Source organism: Homarus americanus, unplaced genomic scaffold (genome assembly GCF_018991925.1).
Source record: "Homarus americanus isolate GMGI-L3 unplaced genomic scaffold, GMGI_Hamer_2.0 scaffold43243, whole genome shotgun sequence".
NCBI classification, from domain to species: Eukaryota; Metazoa; Arthropoda; class Malacostraca; order Decapoda; family Nephropidae; genus Homarus; species Homarus americanus.
In genome coordinates, this window is record NW_024721459.1 from 83844 (window position 1) to 100816 (window position 16973).

A 16973-nucleotide genomic window follows, 5' to 3' on the forward strand; every position below is an offset into this window, starting at 1 on the left:
CAGGTCCTAATACTGTATGCACTAGTTGTAATTGGGTCCTTACTGTAATGATCTTTCTTTCTTTCTTTCTTCAGTCCTCTCTCTCTCTCTCTCTCTCTCTCTCTTTCCTCAAGGCAGCGTCGACCAGTAAGGTATTATTGGAGACAAGAAAATTACGATGTAAAACCAATGAGAAGAGAATAGATGATGATGGAAGAGAAATAAACGAGAGACCATTACTCCTGACGCTGACGAAGAAGAAGATATAAGGAGAAGCATAATGGAAGAAAAGATAATTATGACGATATACTGAGTTTGTGATGATATTGAGAGAGAGAGAGAGAGAGAGAGAGAGAGAGAGAGAGAGAGAGAGATATGACTAATTTATGGAACAGATTAGAACTACCTGTACAATATTTCATACAAATTATGTGGTTTGTTTACTAAAAGCTTTTTCGACTCAGGCTTAGCTAGAACCAGTTTATAGCATGGTAGTTCTTCAGTATTTTAACTATCGTATTTATATTATGATATTTCAAGGGATAATAACTATTCTGTATTGTTTTCTAATAAATTCTGCACTTAGAGGAGTAAAATATAGCATATGAAACGCCCGGGTAATAAAAATACCATAGAGAGAACACGAACACGGTTAAGATATTCTGAGTGATAAATTCCTTCTCGCATGCAACTGAAATTTTGCAATCTCTTCTTTTGTTCCCTTCAATTTATCTTTATTACCAGAACTAAAAAAAAAAAAAAACCCAGAACTTTTACATGACATATTTTACTCCCCAAAGTGAAAAAACTATCAGAGATCAACACGAATAGTTATTATGCCTCAAAATATTAGAGTATAGATACGATGAATTGAAAACTAAACAGGTGTAGCGAATTTTCGTTTGTTCGTTCGCCATCCAACCAGCGGCATGACTTAATAGCACAACCCCAGGCCTCAGTTACATGATTCTTGCGTACAGGCTGAACACTACAACACTTCCATGAATTAAAATGAAACAAAAAAAAAACGTTAAAAAAAAACCTTTCATGGATAACTAAACTAACTAGATAAACATTTTCCTTCCCGATCACAATGTAAATTTTGTGTTATGCATTAAAACGTAAGAGTAAACAGTGCATAAATAATGAGATGGTTGAATAATATCTAGTAAGTATGCAATGATTAGAGGAATATATACCATTATGATAATACTCGGAAGAACATTAACAATTATGATACAGTAATGGACATAATACCTGTACTAAGAATAATAATGTTAATATTGTTATTATTATCATCTTCGACTCTGTAGCTGTGGTCTTCTGGCTAAATAAACTTTTTCATTATCAATATTACTACTACTACTACTACTACTACTACTACTACTACTACTTCTACTACTACTACTACTAATAATACAAGAGGATAGAAGCGTACAGAGGTCGTGTGCGTGTGCGTGTGTGTGTGCGTGTGCGTGTGTGTGTGCGTGTGCGTGTGTGTGTGCGTGTGTGTGTGTGTGTGATTGTCCTTCATGGTTTTCCCAGTAAGGTCATCACCCCTTTTCAACATGCAACACACTGCCTCCTCCACCACCTGCATGGGGTGACCTTGGTCCATATCCTGTTGAGTCAGAACTACTACAATAATGAGTGTCCTGGGCTGACATATAAGTACCTACCACAGTCTGTTTGTGTACTGAGGTCAGGTGGTAGATGTGAGGGCGGGGGGGAAGGAGGAGGTAGGTGGATATAGAGATAGGCATGCATAAATATATAGGGTTATCTTGTGTCATCTGATTGAATTACCATCTCTCTCTCTCTCTCTCTCTCTCTCTCTCTCTCTCTCTCCCTGGTCTCAAGGTGTCCCTCTGGTGGCGTCAAGGAGAACAAGATCTACTAAGCAATTTTTTGTCGTCTTTTTTTAATCACTCCTACAGGATCTCTTACATGCCACTCGGTCACTGTCTAATTCACTCACTCACTCGCTCACTGATCGATAAGTGTTTGTTTACTCGTTACAGTCGATGGAACTAGAGTCTGTACATAATTGAGTTCGGTCAGTAAAAGTAATCAATGTTTTTGGTCCCTTGAGAGTACGTAGGTTTGGTTACTCCACTCTATAGAAGTTGGTTATTTAACGCCCAGCAGGAGATAGATGGTTAGCCCTTCGAGACAAGTAAAGGTTTGGTTCTTTCGGCAGTCTTAAAGTGTTTTGTTGACTAGTTGAAACACGTCTCCTCCGTTAGTCCGCTCCGGGTCCCTGTTACAAGAGTCAACCCGCCAAAATAAACAACATTTTCTCCCATTCTCGGTCCTGAAGGATTTTTTGTGGTCTCGTTGGGCGGCGTTAAGTGTTGGTGGCGAGGGTGTAGGGGGTCGGTCTTGGCAAATTATGGCATTTCACTCCTTCATTATGGCTACTCACAGACGGAAAGGGAAGGGCGGTGTTTTCCGGAGGCGAGAGTAGGGTAAGGCCTTTCTATAATCGAGTATGGCCCATTCATGACTTTACATAAGTGATAGGTGTGCCACTAGGGTCCTGGGGTTCTCCTCATGGCTTCCTGTCCACATGACGCCTCTCTAAACCATGGCTGGAGGCTGTCTCATGTGTGTGTGTGTCAGGTGCAACACTTACTAGGCAGGGGATTAAGGTCATGTTCTTACAACTCCAGCAATTTGTTCTAATTTGTAACTTATACACCTGAAGCTATAAATAACTGAGGTTGAACTACACGCACATGAACCTCTCACCGTCCTACACACACACACACACACACACACACACACACACACACACACACAACACACACACTGACCAGAAACCTAATATCCACACAGGAAATAACACAGATCCAAGATAGCGGTCAATAAATTTCACCAACTAAGCTTCGTTACGCCCTCACCAACCTTCGTCTTCCACTCGTAAAGGAAACAAGTCGTCAACTCCTCCTGCAGAAGTGACACCCTGACGTAATTTAAAGATCTCTGAAGAAAAGTGAGACTCCCATGACACAATTTAATCCACAGTAGAACCCGTATATGGCTGGGCGACGACAGTACTTTACGAAGAGACTGTCGCTACTGTGTTAGATATGGGTTAAGTAGGTGAGACAAGGTGAGACTGTCAGTGTGTGTGTGTGTGTGTGTGTGTGTGTGTGTGTGTGTGTGTGTGTGCATTATGAATCCATAAAATAATAAAGGGACATATCTTCGACACAGCTGATTGGGAGCTAAGTGACAAACAAACACAAGAGAGAGAGAGCTAAATCAATGTCACTCAATAACAACTTTAGCTGTGTACACTTAATGATTAATGGACACACGATAACAACACGTACACACACACACACACACACACACACCAGTAGTTTATCGTTTTCTTCTTCTCATCAAGTCCCAGAGGTCAGCCTTATGGATCCTCTCTCTCTCTCTCTCTCTCTCTCTCTCTCATCTGTCTGTCTGTCCATCTTCCTGTCTGTCTGTCTAACTCATTGTCTGTCTCTCTATCTCTCTCTCTCCCTCTATCCACACTTGACACTTGGTTATATGACACTCAAATACGTAACATTCTGATGATATGACACCCAATTCCTAAATATGTGACACTTTATCGTATTGTCACACCTCATTATAGTGTGACACCTCATTATATTGTAACACCTACACAGATCATCATCATCATCATTAACAACAACATATCATCATTAACTCACTAATACAACATGACATTATAACTACCTTCAACAACCATTAACTAAACAACCACTCAATAACATTCCAGTAGTGAGTCTAAGGAACTGTGTGTGTGTGTGTGTGTGTGTGTGTGTGTGTGTCTGTGTGTGTGTGTGTGTCTGTTGTTTGGTTTCGTGTGTATGTTTTGCTTTTCGTTTGGTAGTACAGTCAGGTAAGCACTTGGCAAGTTCATGACGCAGTTTATGCAAGTATGCGTCCCGCTGCGTGCCGAAAGCGTGGCCGTTAGGTCTGTGTGTGGATATGTTTTTGTTTCTATTCTTTTCTTCGTTTTCCTTATGTTTTGATTGCTTTTTTATTTGCTTGTGTGTTATCTTGATTTGTTTTGTTTGTTATCTTGGCTTGTTTGTTATCTTTGCTTGTTTGTTATCTTGGCTTGTTTGTTATCTTGGCTTGTTTGTTATCTTGGCTTGTTTGTTATCTTGGCTTGTTTGTTATCTTGGCTTGCTTGTTATATTGACTAGCTTGTTATCTTGGCTTGCTTGTTATCTCCCTTGGCTTACCTGTACGTCACCCTGACTGGCTTGTGAGGCAACGTAACTTACTCTTTGGCTGAACTAAATCAACTTTTATTCCAGACCCGAATACAAATGAACCCATCGAACTAAAGAACCAAAACAAACCACGAATCCGACTATGAATCCGTCTATGAATCCGACCAACAGGACATACCGTTACCAGCTATGTCTGTGTGTGAGTGCACTTGATTGTCAGAGCTTGAGGCAAAACAATTATAAGCAACACACATTTTCATTCCTTACACGTATAATTTCCTAATTACCCCAGGTAGTAAAATATGTTTTAGGATTGCACTTAGTCATGTTGTCTGCAAGGTTTATGAATCTGCAATGTCGTTTTTGTTAACGTAATCCGGTAGAATCCAACTCTATTGTCCGGGTTTGGTATGGGTGTTTTTGTGAACGTGATGAGTTAAGTTTATTATTGTTTTTGTTGTTGTTTTTGTTGTTGTTATTGCTGTTATTATTGTTGTTGTTGCTGTGGTTGTGGTGGTGGTTGTAGTTATGGTTCTGATTGTTATTATTATTGTTTTTGTTACCATTAATAAACAATGATACAAACAAGAGTCCACACACACACACACACACACGAAAGGCTTCACTCCCAGATCTCTTGGTGGCTAAACTCTATTTGTGTTATGTTTTGAAGGAAGAGTGGATGGAGGTAGAGGAAGAGGGTAAGGAGCAAGCGAAGGGTGGTGTGGGAAGAAGAGGAGGAAGGAGTGAGAAGAGGAGGAAGAGGAAGGGTGGGAGAAAGGGAGGTAGGGGAAGGAGGGAAGATGAGAAAAAAGGGAGGAAGGAAAGGGTGAAAGAGGAAGAGAGGGAGAGGGAAGAGGAAAAAAGAGAAAAAGGAGGTAGAGGAAGAAAGAGAGGAGAAAGGGGAGGAGGAGGAGAAAGAGAAAAAGGAGGAGTGGGAAGAAGAAGAACAGTAGGAAGTGGAGCAGAAGGTGTAGTAGGAGGAAGAAGCAGAAGATGAAGAAGAATATATACTCTCTCCAAAAGGCATCTTCACTATTCTGTGTGAAACAATATGACACAACGAACGAAAGATTTTGACAACCCCATCGAGACAACAGGAGTCGGAGTGTTCATTGTGAAATTCATCGACCACCTCCATATACACTGTAGATACTTGTTGGAGCGATGTAACCTAATGTTTATATTCATGGCCAAAATGAATATTCTAGTTCCAATGTTTCTTATTTTTTAGAGTACAAATGTATACTCAAACAAATACACAGAAAGAGAGAACTGGTTTAGTAGTTTTAGTGTTCCTGTGGATGATAAAACTCAGTTAAACCTATAAACCTTGTCTAGACTTGACCTGAAGCGACCTAAAGTGGATTTAAAGGTTTAGCCGGGGGGGAGAGGTGTGAGCGGCGAGATGCTAATTGTAACAGATACAAGTGGTTATCTGGAGGTAGCATATGGAGGAGTTTATGGCTGTTGGTCGACAATTATATGTTACCTCTGACAAATGCTTCAATTATCTCATCTGTAATGTGGAGTTATTATTGCTGCTGGAAGTTTTTTTTACAGAGAGAAACACACACACACACACACATTATACACACACACACATTATACACACACACACACACACATTATACACACACACACACACACACACACACACACACACACATTATACACACACACACATTATACACACACACAAACATATACACACACACACACACACACACACACTATACACACACACACACACATTATACACACACACACACACACACACATTATATACACACACACACACATTATACACACACACACACACACATTACACACACACACACACACACACACACACACACACACATTATACGTAAATATGAAGAATAAAAAAAAACTGAATCATTTTCCCTGACTAAAATAGCTAAGATTATTCTATTATTAACTACATGAATAATACTCCAAATGGTGACCAAGTCTTACTTCTTCCATCTGGCGGAGATGTCTATTACCATGAACCAAATGATCATGAGAGGGAAGAAGTTATTTAACTGTTCTAATTTGCCACTTAGGGAATTATGTGATGGAGAGGTCACGCTAGATAAAGACCCCAAGATTATAGGTGGCAGCGGTGGAAAGATGGGAGTCAACCGCGGGGTATAGCAGCTGGGTTATGAAGGATGAACTACAGCCTGTGACATACTGTGATCAATGTGTCAGGTGGAGACAGAGAATAAAGGAAGATTGAAAGTGATGCTGGATGATTGTGAGCCATCACCTGGATAATCTCGGATGATTCTAACCCATCCACCTAGACAATCTCTGTCTTGGATGACTTGTGCTGGATAGGACAATGAAAGATGAGGCGGCAGGAATTGAAAGTGGTATGACGAGGCACACAAGACTCTACCCCGATGATACGAATCGTCGGATGAAGAAAAGTAGATAATGAGAGCTCAAATAGATGGGAAAAAGGCCAAATTATGGCCTTCCTCTGATGATAGATAATTAGAATAAAGATAACAAGCCCCTTAAGGTATTTCCACTCGAGAATGACAGCTTTTGAGACGGTGGCGGTGGTGAAGAACATGAACTAGATGGCAGAGTCGATAATAAAGGGCAAGGTTATCATACTTTTGTGGTGCTGATGACAAGACTTCTCGAATGATTACAGTTCTTGAAGTCTGATATGTGTTTGGGGATGGGGGTGGTATCTGGGGTGGGTTGGAGAGTGGGTTGTTGTGAGTTGGGAGTGAGTTGGGAGTGTGCTGTGGTGGGTGGTGGTAATACTGGAGGCTACTGTAGAAGATATTGAAGGCATGACGTTGTCTCTTGTAGGTGGATAATGGATTTGGGAGTTAACGAGTACCTAACCTAACCTAATCAAGCTATGAATAAGGGTTAGATTTCCCTCCCTGCCTACCTCCCTCCCCCTCTCCCTCCCTCCCTGACCCCTTATCACCCCCCTCCCTCCCTGACCCCTTATCACCCCCTCCCTCCCCGACCCCTAATCACCCCCCTCCCTCCCTCCCTATCACACTGCTCAGTCACAACACCTACCCCCATGACGTCACGCGTTGTCATGGTGATAGTCGACAATAACAAACATGGCGCCACGTTATCAATGTAAACATATCAACAGGTATAGTCTCTGTGTTTCTCTGTGTTTTAAGTTTTAAAGTGGATAAAATCATGGTTCACCGATAGAACTCAGAGGGTCAGCGTAGATGGTGTTAAATCTGAGTGGGGCTGTGTAACCAGTGGGGTTCCCCAGGGGTCAGTACTAGGCCCACTCATGTTCATAATCTACATAAACGATCTAGATACTGGGATCAGCAGTGACATAAGCAAGTTTGAGGATGACACCAAAATAGGGCGGCAGATTAATTCAGGTCAGGATGCAAATTCACTACAGGAGGACTTAAATAAACTGCAGGAGTGATCAGAAAAATGGCAAATGAAATTCGACACCAGCAAGTGCAGCGTACTTAATATTGGAAGAGCAAATACTGTCAATGTATACAGCCTTAACATCAACCTACAGAAGTCGACTTGTGAAAGAGACCTAGGAGTACTTGTAAGCCTGGACCTATGGCCTAGAAAACAGTGCGTTAATGTTCGAAATAAGGCAAACAGAGTATTAGGTTTTATATCTAGAAGTGTAAGTAATAAGAGTGCAGAGGTCTTATTGCAACTATATCTTGCGCTAGTCAGGCCGCACCTCGATTATGCGGTTCAGTTCTGGTGCCCCTATTATAGAATGGATATAAATTCACTAGAGTCGGTGCAGCGAAGAATGACGAAAATGATTCCGGGACTTAGAAACCTTCCATATCAAGATAGGTTAAAGAAACTAAACTTGCATTCCCTAGAAAGACGAAGAGTGCGGGGAGATATGATAGAAGTATTCAAGTGGGTGAAAGGAATCAATAAAGGGGATATAGATAAAGTTCTTATAATATCCGAGCAGGATAGGACTCCTAGCAACGGATTTAAGTTGGATAAGTTTAGGTTTAGGAGGGAGATAGGAAGGAGCTGGTTCACAAATAGGGTGGTGGACGAGTGGAACAAGCTTAGCAACTTTGTAGTAAGTGCGGGAACTCTGGAAAGTTTCAAAAGGAGGCTGGATAGATTCATGGATGATAGAGAGTGGTAGTAACTCTCGACAGGAGCTGCCATGCACAGGCCAACCGGCCTATTGCAGACTCCTTATTTTCTTATGTTCTTTATTATCTTTAATCTCTCACACTTTCTTTCTCTCTCTTTGTGTCTCACTTTCTCGGTCACTATTTCTCTTACTACTTGTGTTTCTCTCTCTTTATCTCTCTGTCTTCCTCTTTCCTTATCTTTCTCACGATCTCTTCCATCTATCTATCTATCTATCTATCTATTAATACTTCCCCTTTCTATTCTTCATTTTCTCCCCTTCTTTCATTGTTTCCTCTCTTATTTCATTTCCTTCTCTCTATCTCTCCTCCTTCTTCTTTTTAACGTTCCTGAAATTCAACCCATAACACTGTCAACAGTCCCACCGCCACCATCTTGCCTCTCCACACACCCAACCTACATAACTTAAATGCTCAAGCTACTTCAGGCAAATATTCCACATAACCAATTCGATAATATACCATCCCAGCGACGACTCTTCTTTTCACCTTGTAAGTTTATTTTTCCATTTGTCTCACGTGTGTATGTATGGATGTACTGTATGTATGTATGCATGTAGTGTATGTATGTATGTATGTATGTATGTGTGTGTGTGTATGTATGTATGTATGTATGTAATAGGGTGTGTATGGCATCTACTTCAAAATTTCCAACTATAATCAAGGGGAGAAACGCTGAATCTAACCTAACCTAACCTAACCTAACCTAACCTAACCTAACCTAACCATGCACTTGTACTCTGATGTGCTTGAGATATGTGTGTATTGAGGATGTGCTGAGGTGTACTAGGCAGCTGAGGATACGACCAGAATGTGCTGGGACTGTGCTGGAGTGTGGATGACGTTACAGTGTGTGGGGGGAGTGACCGGTACTGATAAAACACCTGTCTGAGTGTCACCGGAGCATTGGGTTTGTCCTATGAGGTAAGACTGAAAGAATTTGTTTATCATTGCGTTTGTCTGTCTGTCTCTGTTTATCAAGAATATTACGGCTTAAACTTCCATTTTTGTTTATGTTATATTTGTCAGTTTAATTCTCATTGTGATTGTTGTTGTTGTTATTGTTTTTGTTGTTGTTTTTGTTATTGTTTTTGTTATTGTTGTTGTTTTTGTTGTTAATATGATTTTCTATTTTTATTACTATATCTCATTTGTTCCCTTATTTACCTGTAATATATGTCACCTCACCCGTTTACCTCACTCACCTGTCACCTCACCTGTCCCTCACTAACCTGTCACCTCACCTGTCCACCTCACTCACCTGTCACCTCGCCTGTCCACTCACTAACCTCACCTCACCTGTCCACCTCACTAACCTGTCACCTCACCTGTCCACTTCACTAACCTGTCACCTCACCTGTCCACTTCACTAACCTGTCACCTCACCTGCCCACCTCACTAAACTGTCACCTCACTGTCCACTTCACTACTCCCTCCTGTCCACTCTACCTTCCCTCACCTGTCCCCTCACTAACCTGTCACCTCACCTGTCCACCTCACTAACCTGTCACCTCACCTGTCCATCAATATTAATGACAGGTATTAACTCACTAATTCAGTTCATGAACACCTTTAGTGTTATGAGATTTAATTTATTGCTTTGACGGATGAGTGGTGGATGACAGTGATGGATGACAGTAATAGTGACAGTGGTTTGGAAGGATGGTGACAGTGTGACAGTGTGGATGACAGTGAAAACGGATGACAGTGGTGGTTGACAGTGTTGGATGACGGTGATGGGTGACAGTGGTTGTTGACAGTGATGGTTGACAGTGATGGGCAGTGGTGGTTGACAGTGGTGGTTGACAGTGATGGGTGACAGTGTTGGATGACAGTGTAGGATGACAGTGATGGATGACAGTGGTGGTTGACAGTGTTGGATGACGGTGATGGGTGACAGTGGTTGTTGACAGTGATGGTTGACAGTGGTGGGTGACAGTGGTGGTTGACAGTGATGGTTGACAGTGATGGGTGACAGTGGTGGTTGACAGTGGTGGTTGACAGCGATGGGTGACAGTGTTGGATGACAGTGTAGGATGACAGTGATGGATGACAGTGGTGGTTGACAGTGTTGGATGACAGTGATGGGTGACAGTGATGGTTGACAGTGATGGGTGACAGTGGTGGTTGACAGTGATGGGTGACAGTGTTGGATGACGGTGTAGGATGACAGTGATGGATGACAGTGGTGGTTGACAGTGTTGGATGACGGTGATGGGTGACAGTGGTTGTTGCTGTGATGGGACGATGGGTGACAGTGGTGGTTGACAGTGGTGGTTGACAGTGATGGGTGACAGTGGTGGTTGACAGTGGTGGTTGACAGTGATGGCAGTGTTGGATGACGTGTAGGAGGTGATGGATGACAGTGTGGTGACAGTGTGGATGACAGTGATGGTGACAGGATGGGTGACAGTGGTGGATGACAGTGATGGATGACAGTAATGAGTGACAGTGGTGGTTGACAGTGATGGATGACAGTGGTGGTTGACAGTGTTGGATGACAGTGATGGATGACAGTGGTGGTTGACAGTGTTGGATGACAGTGATGGGTGACAGTGGTGGTTGACAGTGGTGGTTGACAGTGATGGGTGACAGTGGTGGTTGACAGTGGTGGTTGACAGTGATGGGTGACAGTGTTGGATGACAGTGTAGGATGACAGTGATGGATGACAGTGGTGGCTGACAGTGGTGGTTGACAGTGTTGGATGACGGTGATGGGTGACAGTGGTTGTTGACTGTGATGGTTGACATGGGTGACAGTGGGTGACAGTGGTTGACAGGATGGGTGACAGTGGTGGTTGACAGTGATGGGTGACAGTGATGGGTGACAGTGGTGGTTGACAGTGATGGGTGACACTAGGTATGTACAAGCTAGAGAGACAAGTGATTGATAAGTAAAAATAAATAACAATAAATCACTAAGAATATAAGGTGAGGGTTAATTGTGAACTGACCATGTATTTAAGTTTAGTGTGTGTGTGTGTGTGTGTGTGTGTGTGTGTGTCCAAAACTCCCCAAAAGCGATAATTACAGAGCAGTTAGCCTAAAAATACAACAATAATAATAATAATAATAATAATAATAATAATAATAATAATAATAATAATAATAATAATAATAATAATAATAATAATAATAATAATAATAATAATAATAACCCCGGTCTCTTAACCTGGTCTATAAACACTTGGGGAAAAACAAATGAGTATCATATGTTTACGTGGTGTGTGATATACAACCCTTCATTAAACAGTAAGAATTGTTTAAAAAAAATACTCTTCCTCGTATTTCTCAAGCTTCATATTTTATTGCCTCTCTTGTATGATGGTTTATGGCGCCAGAAAGTGTGCTGCTGTTAAGAATCCACACACAAAAAAAACTAAATTTACGATCATACTAAATTTTACTTTTTTCTTTGGCAGCGATGTCGTGTAATAGGAAACACGATGCCATTCTCCTGGTAGAAACTATCGTACATAACAGGTCTGGCGGAGGTGCGACCAACTAGGCAATATACACGGTTATAAATGTCTTCATTTTCAAAGGAGCGTTTTCTCTCGATATCTTCCTCAAGAGTAACGTATAGTGAGTGATCCTATCTGGAAACACGATGGCACTCTTCTAGTTGAGGATATCGTACTGCTCGTTGGAGGGAGGGGAGGGGGGGGGGGTTGATCGAATAGGTGATATCCATTCTTACAAAGGTTTAATTTTCAGTAACTATTTTTTTTTATCTTCAGGCTACTGTGTCTCAACTCTCCAAGGTTGGTATCTACCTACCTTGCAACTCTCCACCACGGTCACACCACAACCAGCAGTCACCACAAATTCAATCAGTGTCACTTGAGGGACCGAGTGAGCATGACGTCGGTGTAAAGGCAGTCCAGTCACACAGTTAATATACCTACATACACATTTCACCTATAATTTCTTCACATATATAGTGAAAACTTAGTTGTCTCATGTTTTACGAGCGATAATATCAGTTTTCTCCCCCCTGACACTCTGTAATTAGCGGCAGTCAGACAGTCATAAGTACTGACCATTGGAGTACCTCGCGGGCAGTTATTTTCACCGCAAAATATGTATGTTTTGTTATGAGTGAGGACGGTGAGGGGGGGGGGGGGTCAAGTTAGTTATTTGCATCGACTTTATCTACTCTAGGGATGTGTTTTGAGATGTGAAAGATGTGCAGTGGTCAATTTTTTTAGTTACGGTAATAGTAGAGAACGGCGCTACGGCTGTAAGTTAATGGTGCTATTACGTTTGGTTAGATTAGGTTAGGTTGGGTTAGGTTAGTTTAGGTTAGGTTGGGTTCCAGGTCTCAATATGTAGCCAACAGTCTAACCATTAAATAATCTTATATTCACCACTAACACCTTCACATCTTGATACAGGTATTGTAAAAAATAACAACAACTCAGCTTAACGATGATTGAATGCACCTGCCTGATTCTGTTAACACGGCCATCCATCACCCACGTCAGGTAACAGGTAAGATCTTCAGCCAGGAATTAACTCTTTTACCGATAGAACGCAGAGGGTCAGTGTAGATGGTGTTAAATCTGAGTGGGGCCGTGTAACCAGTGGGGTTCCCCAGGGGTCAGTACTAGGCCCATTCTTGTTCATAATCTACATAAACGATCTAGATACTGGGATCAGCAGTGACATAAGCAAGTTTGCGGATGACACCAAAATAGGGCGGCATATTAATTCAGGGCAGGATGCAAATGCATTACAGGAGGATCTAAATATACTGCAGGGGTGGTCTGAAAAATGGCAAATGAAATTCAACACCAGCAAGTGCAGCGTACTTAATATTGGAAGAACAAATACTGACAATGTATACAGCCTTAACAACATCAACCCAGAGTAGTCGACTTGTGAAAGAGACCTAGGGGTACTTGTAAGCCCGGACCTACGGCCTAGAAAACAGTGCGTTAATGTTCGAAATAAGGCAAACAGAGTATTGGGTTTATATCTAGAAGTGTAAGTAATAAGAGTGCAGAGGTCTTATTGCAACTATATCTTGCGCTAGTCAGGCCGCACCTCGATTATGCGGTTCAGTTCTGGTGCCCCTATTATAGAATGGATATCAATTCACTAGAGTCGGTGCAGCGAGAATGACGAAAATGATTTCGGGACTTAGAAACCTTCCATATCGGGATAGGTTAAAGAAACAAACTTGCATTCCCTAGAAGACGAATGCGGGGAGATATGATGATAGAAGTATTTAAGTGGGTGAAAGGAATCAATAAAGGCGATAGATAAAGTTCTTATAATATCCGAGCAGGATAGGACTCAGGCAACGGATTTAAGTTGGATAAGTTTAGGTTTAGGAGGGAGATAGGAAGGAACTGGTTCACAAATAGGGTGGTGGACGAGTGGAACAAGCTTAGCAACTTTGTAGTGAGTGCGGGAACTCTGGAAAGTTTCAAAAGGAGGCTAGATAGATTCATGGATGATAGAGAGTGGTAGTAACTCTCGACAGGAGCTGTCATGCACAGGCTAACCGGTCTATTGCAGACTCCTTATTTTCTTATGTTCTTATGTTCTACCTGGCTGATAGCGCGTCAAGGTAAGTGATGGGGGGGGGAGGGGGGAGGTGAGTTTTGTGTTGTTTTAGATACGAAAAAACCCGAATCTAATTAGGTTAGAGTATCAAGGTAAATTAGGTTAAAGTTTCAAAGAAAATTAGGTGAAAGTTTCAAGGTAAATTAGGTTAAAGTTTCAAGGTAAATTAGGTTAAAGTTTCAGGGTAAACTAGGCTGAAGTTTCAAGGTAAATTAGGTTAAAGTTTCAAGGTAAATTAGGTTAAAGTTTCAAGGTAAATTAGGTTAAAGTTTCAAGGTAAATTAGGTTTAAGTTTCAAGGTAAATTAGGTTAAAGTTTCAAGGTAATTAAATGCCGATGATGACATTTAGATAGTCGTATTTGTGTGGCTGTGTAAGGTAAAACAGTTTGGATACATTCACATATATGTAGTTAAGATGAAGGAAATGAAAAATGAACGAGAATCTATTTTTTCTTTCTCTGCCGTAACTTAAGTAATGCAGTTTAATTACGCTCTTAAGATCTTAAATTAGAGTAAAAAAAATAAGCAATGACTCTTTGAGAATTCATGATTGTGACGTAACATAAATGATTTTGGTTTAGAACTTAAGGTAAAAATTGTCTTATCTTGAGTTATGAGGAGTATGTGATTTATGGCGCTTTGAGAATCCGTCACTTGGAAGCTTAGACGTGTAAGGAATGCGGCTGAGAGGTAAAGGAGCCCCTGAAGGAACCCTAAAGGAACAACTGAAGAAACCCTAAAGGAACAACTGAAGAAAACCTAAAGGAACAACTGAAGAAAACCTAAAGGAACAACTGAAGAAACCCTAAAGGAACAACTGAAGAAAACCTAAAGGAACAACTGAAGAAACCCTAAAGGAACAACTGAAGAAAACCTAAAGGAACCGCAAAGGAGTCCCTAAGATGGTGATGCTTTGGTCATGAACTGCAAACTGGTTCTTAGTTTACGAGGAGTTTGTGCATTTTGGATTGACTCTGTCGGTGCTCAAGTGGTTTATATATTGTGTATGAGAGAGAGAGAGAGAGAGAGAGAGAGAGAGAGAGAGAGAGAGAGAGAGAGCGGAAACGTATACATACACACACATACATACACAAACATACAGAGGAGTACAATAATATGTGTGCATCCTGTATACACGCACACACAGATATAAAAATTCATACATGGAAAAAAATATACAAATGAATACAGATGAATAAAGTATAATGAAAGAAGAATAAGAAGAAGAAGAAGAAGAAATAAGATAGAGACTTACTGTTGACTCCCGAGAAGACTCCATGGCCAGGTGAGTTATGTGTGAGACTCATTAAGAAGTGGTTCATTAACACCAGGTGAGTGGCCACCATCCTGACACCTGCCACCACCACCTCCACCACACCTGGCAGTCCTCAACCATCCCACATCCCTTCTCCAGTCTCACCAGCCTCTGTTTTCTTCTCTTCCTGAGGGTGGTGGCAGACGGCAGACGCTGAAGGGGTAATAATTCTCGACCTTCCCCGCCCCTACTTCTCTTCCTGAGGGTGGTGGCAGACGGCAGACGCTGAAGGGGTCTCTTCTTTTCACTCAGATATGTAGAGAGTTTCAAAACAGTTCACAAGACGTTTAAAAAAAAATACGCCACTTCACTCTCTAATGAACAGGTGAACAATATGAACACCGAGAGAACATAAACAGAACACCAACCAACTTGAGAAACATTCCGGGATAATAAGAAAGTCTCCAATTCTCTTCACTTTGTCTCTCACTCTCTTCACGGTTCATTGTTCACATAACTCGCTGAGGCCACTGTCTCACTACACCTGTACATCATCCACCACCACGCTTCTTGGCCGGGATGAACTGCCATGATCTGATGTTACCTCTTCCACCTTATCACGTGAAGAACACCAAAGAAAAGTTCATATTATATTGTTCACTGTTCACCTCCCGCATTGTTCTTGCGAGGGAGAATCACTGCTATTAATAAGAACTTTCAAATACCGGAGTAATTTATTATTTCTGTATTATTATTGAACAGAAAGAAAGAAAGGTGTTAATAATATTACCTAGATACACTACAGGTACTTCACTACAGCCTGTTGTGTGTGTGTGTGTGTGTGTGTGTGTGTGTGTGTGTGTGTGTACGACAAATCTAGATAGTATTGAAAACAAACGATTTTATACAGTACCAATGTCTGTCTGTCTGTCTGTCTGTCTGTCGGTCTGTCTGTCTGGGTTTCCTTTAAATGACTACCTATGCCTCTCTTTATCTTCCTCCCTCCCTTCCCCCCTCTTTATCTTCCTCCTTTCCTCCCTCCCTCCTTCTCTCTCCCTCTCTCCCTCCCTCTCCCTTCCTTCTTTTCTTCCTCTCTCATTCCCTCTTTCTCTCTCATAAAAAAAAATAAATAAACCCCCAGTGATTAGAAACTCTGGGTCAGTTTCTCCCGCACCTTCAGGAGACATTCATATGCACATTCCAGCAAAGTTTGAACGCTGGGTCGAAGTGTTGTGTCTCCTCTCCCTCCTTCAGAACAACATACAACACCCCCCTCCTTCAGATCAACACACAACACCCCCCTCCTTCAGATCAACATACAACACCCCCCTCCTTCAGATCAACACACAATACCCTCTCCTTCAGATCAACCCTCCTTCAGATCAACATACAACACCCTCCTTCAGATCAACATACAACACCCCCCTCCTTCAGATCAACACACATCCCTCCTTCAATCCACCCCCCTCCTTCAGATCAACACACAACACCCCTCCTTCCAGATCAACCACACCCCCTCCTTCAGATCAACATACACACCCTCTCTCCACCACCTCCCCCGTGTTCGTCTTCTCTGTTTTTATCATAATGGAAGAACAGTGTTGGATGGTAAGGTCCGATTGCATGCAAATATGAATGTGTGTGAATTCCTGGCGTGGTTGTGTGTGTGTGTGTGTGTGTGTGTGTGTGTTTTATTTGATTGTTTTTTTAAGTATGTTGGTAAGAATCATAATTATACTCTTGACAAAATTCTATTA

At 41.6% G+C, this 16973-nt stretch overlaps 1 protein-coding gene across 1 annotated transcript in view; it reads right to left on the reverse strand.

Annotated features, from left to right (window-relative positions):
• LOC121861708 overlaps positions 1–15997 on the reverse strand; it is a 46796-nt gene extending 30799 nt beyond the window's left edge. Inside the window, exon 1 of the mRNA XM_042359619.1 lies at positions 15217–15997. Within this exon, the coding sequence (XP_042215553.1) occupies positions 15217–15307 (91 nt within the window). The 5' untranslated portion in view covers positions 15308–15997. The remainder of the gene's footprint in view (positions 1–15216) is intronic.
• Between the last annotated feature and the right edge of the window lie 976 nt (positions 15998–16973).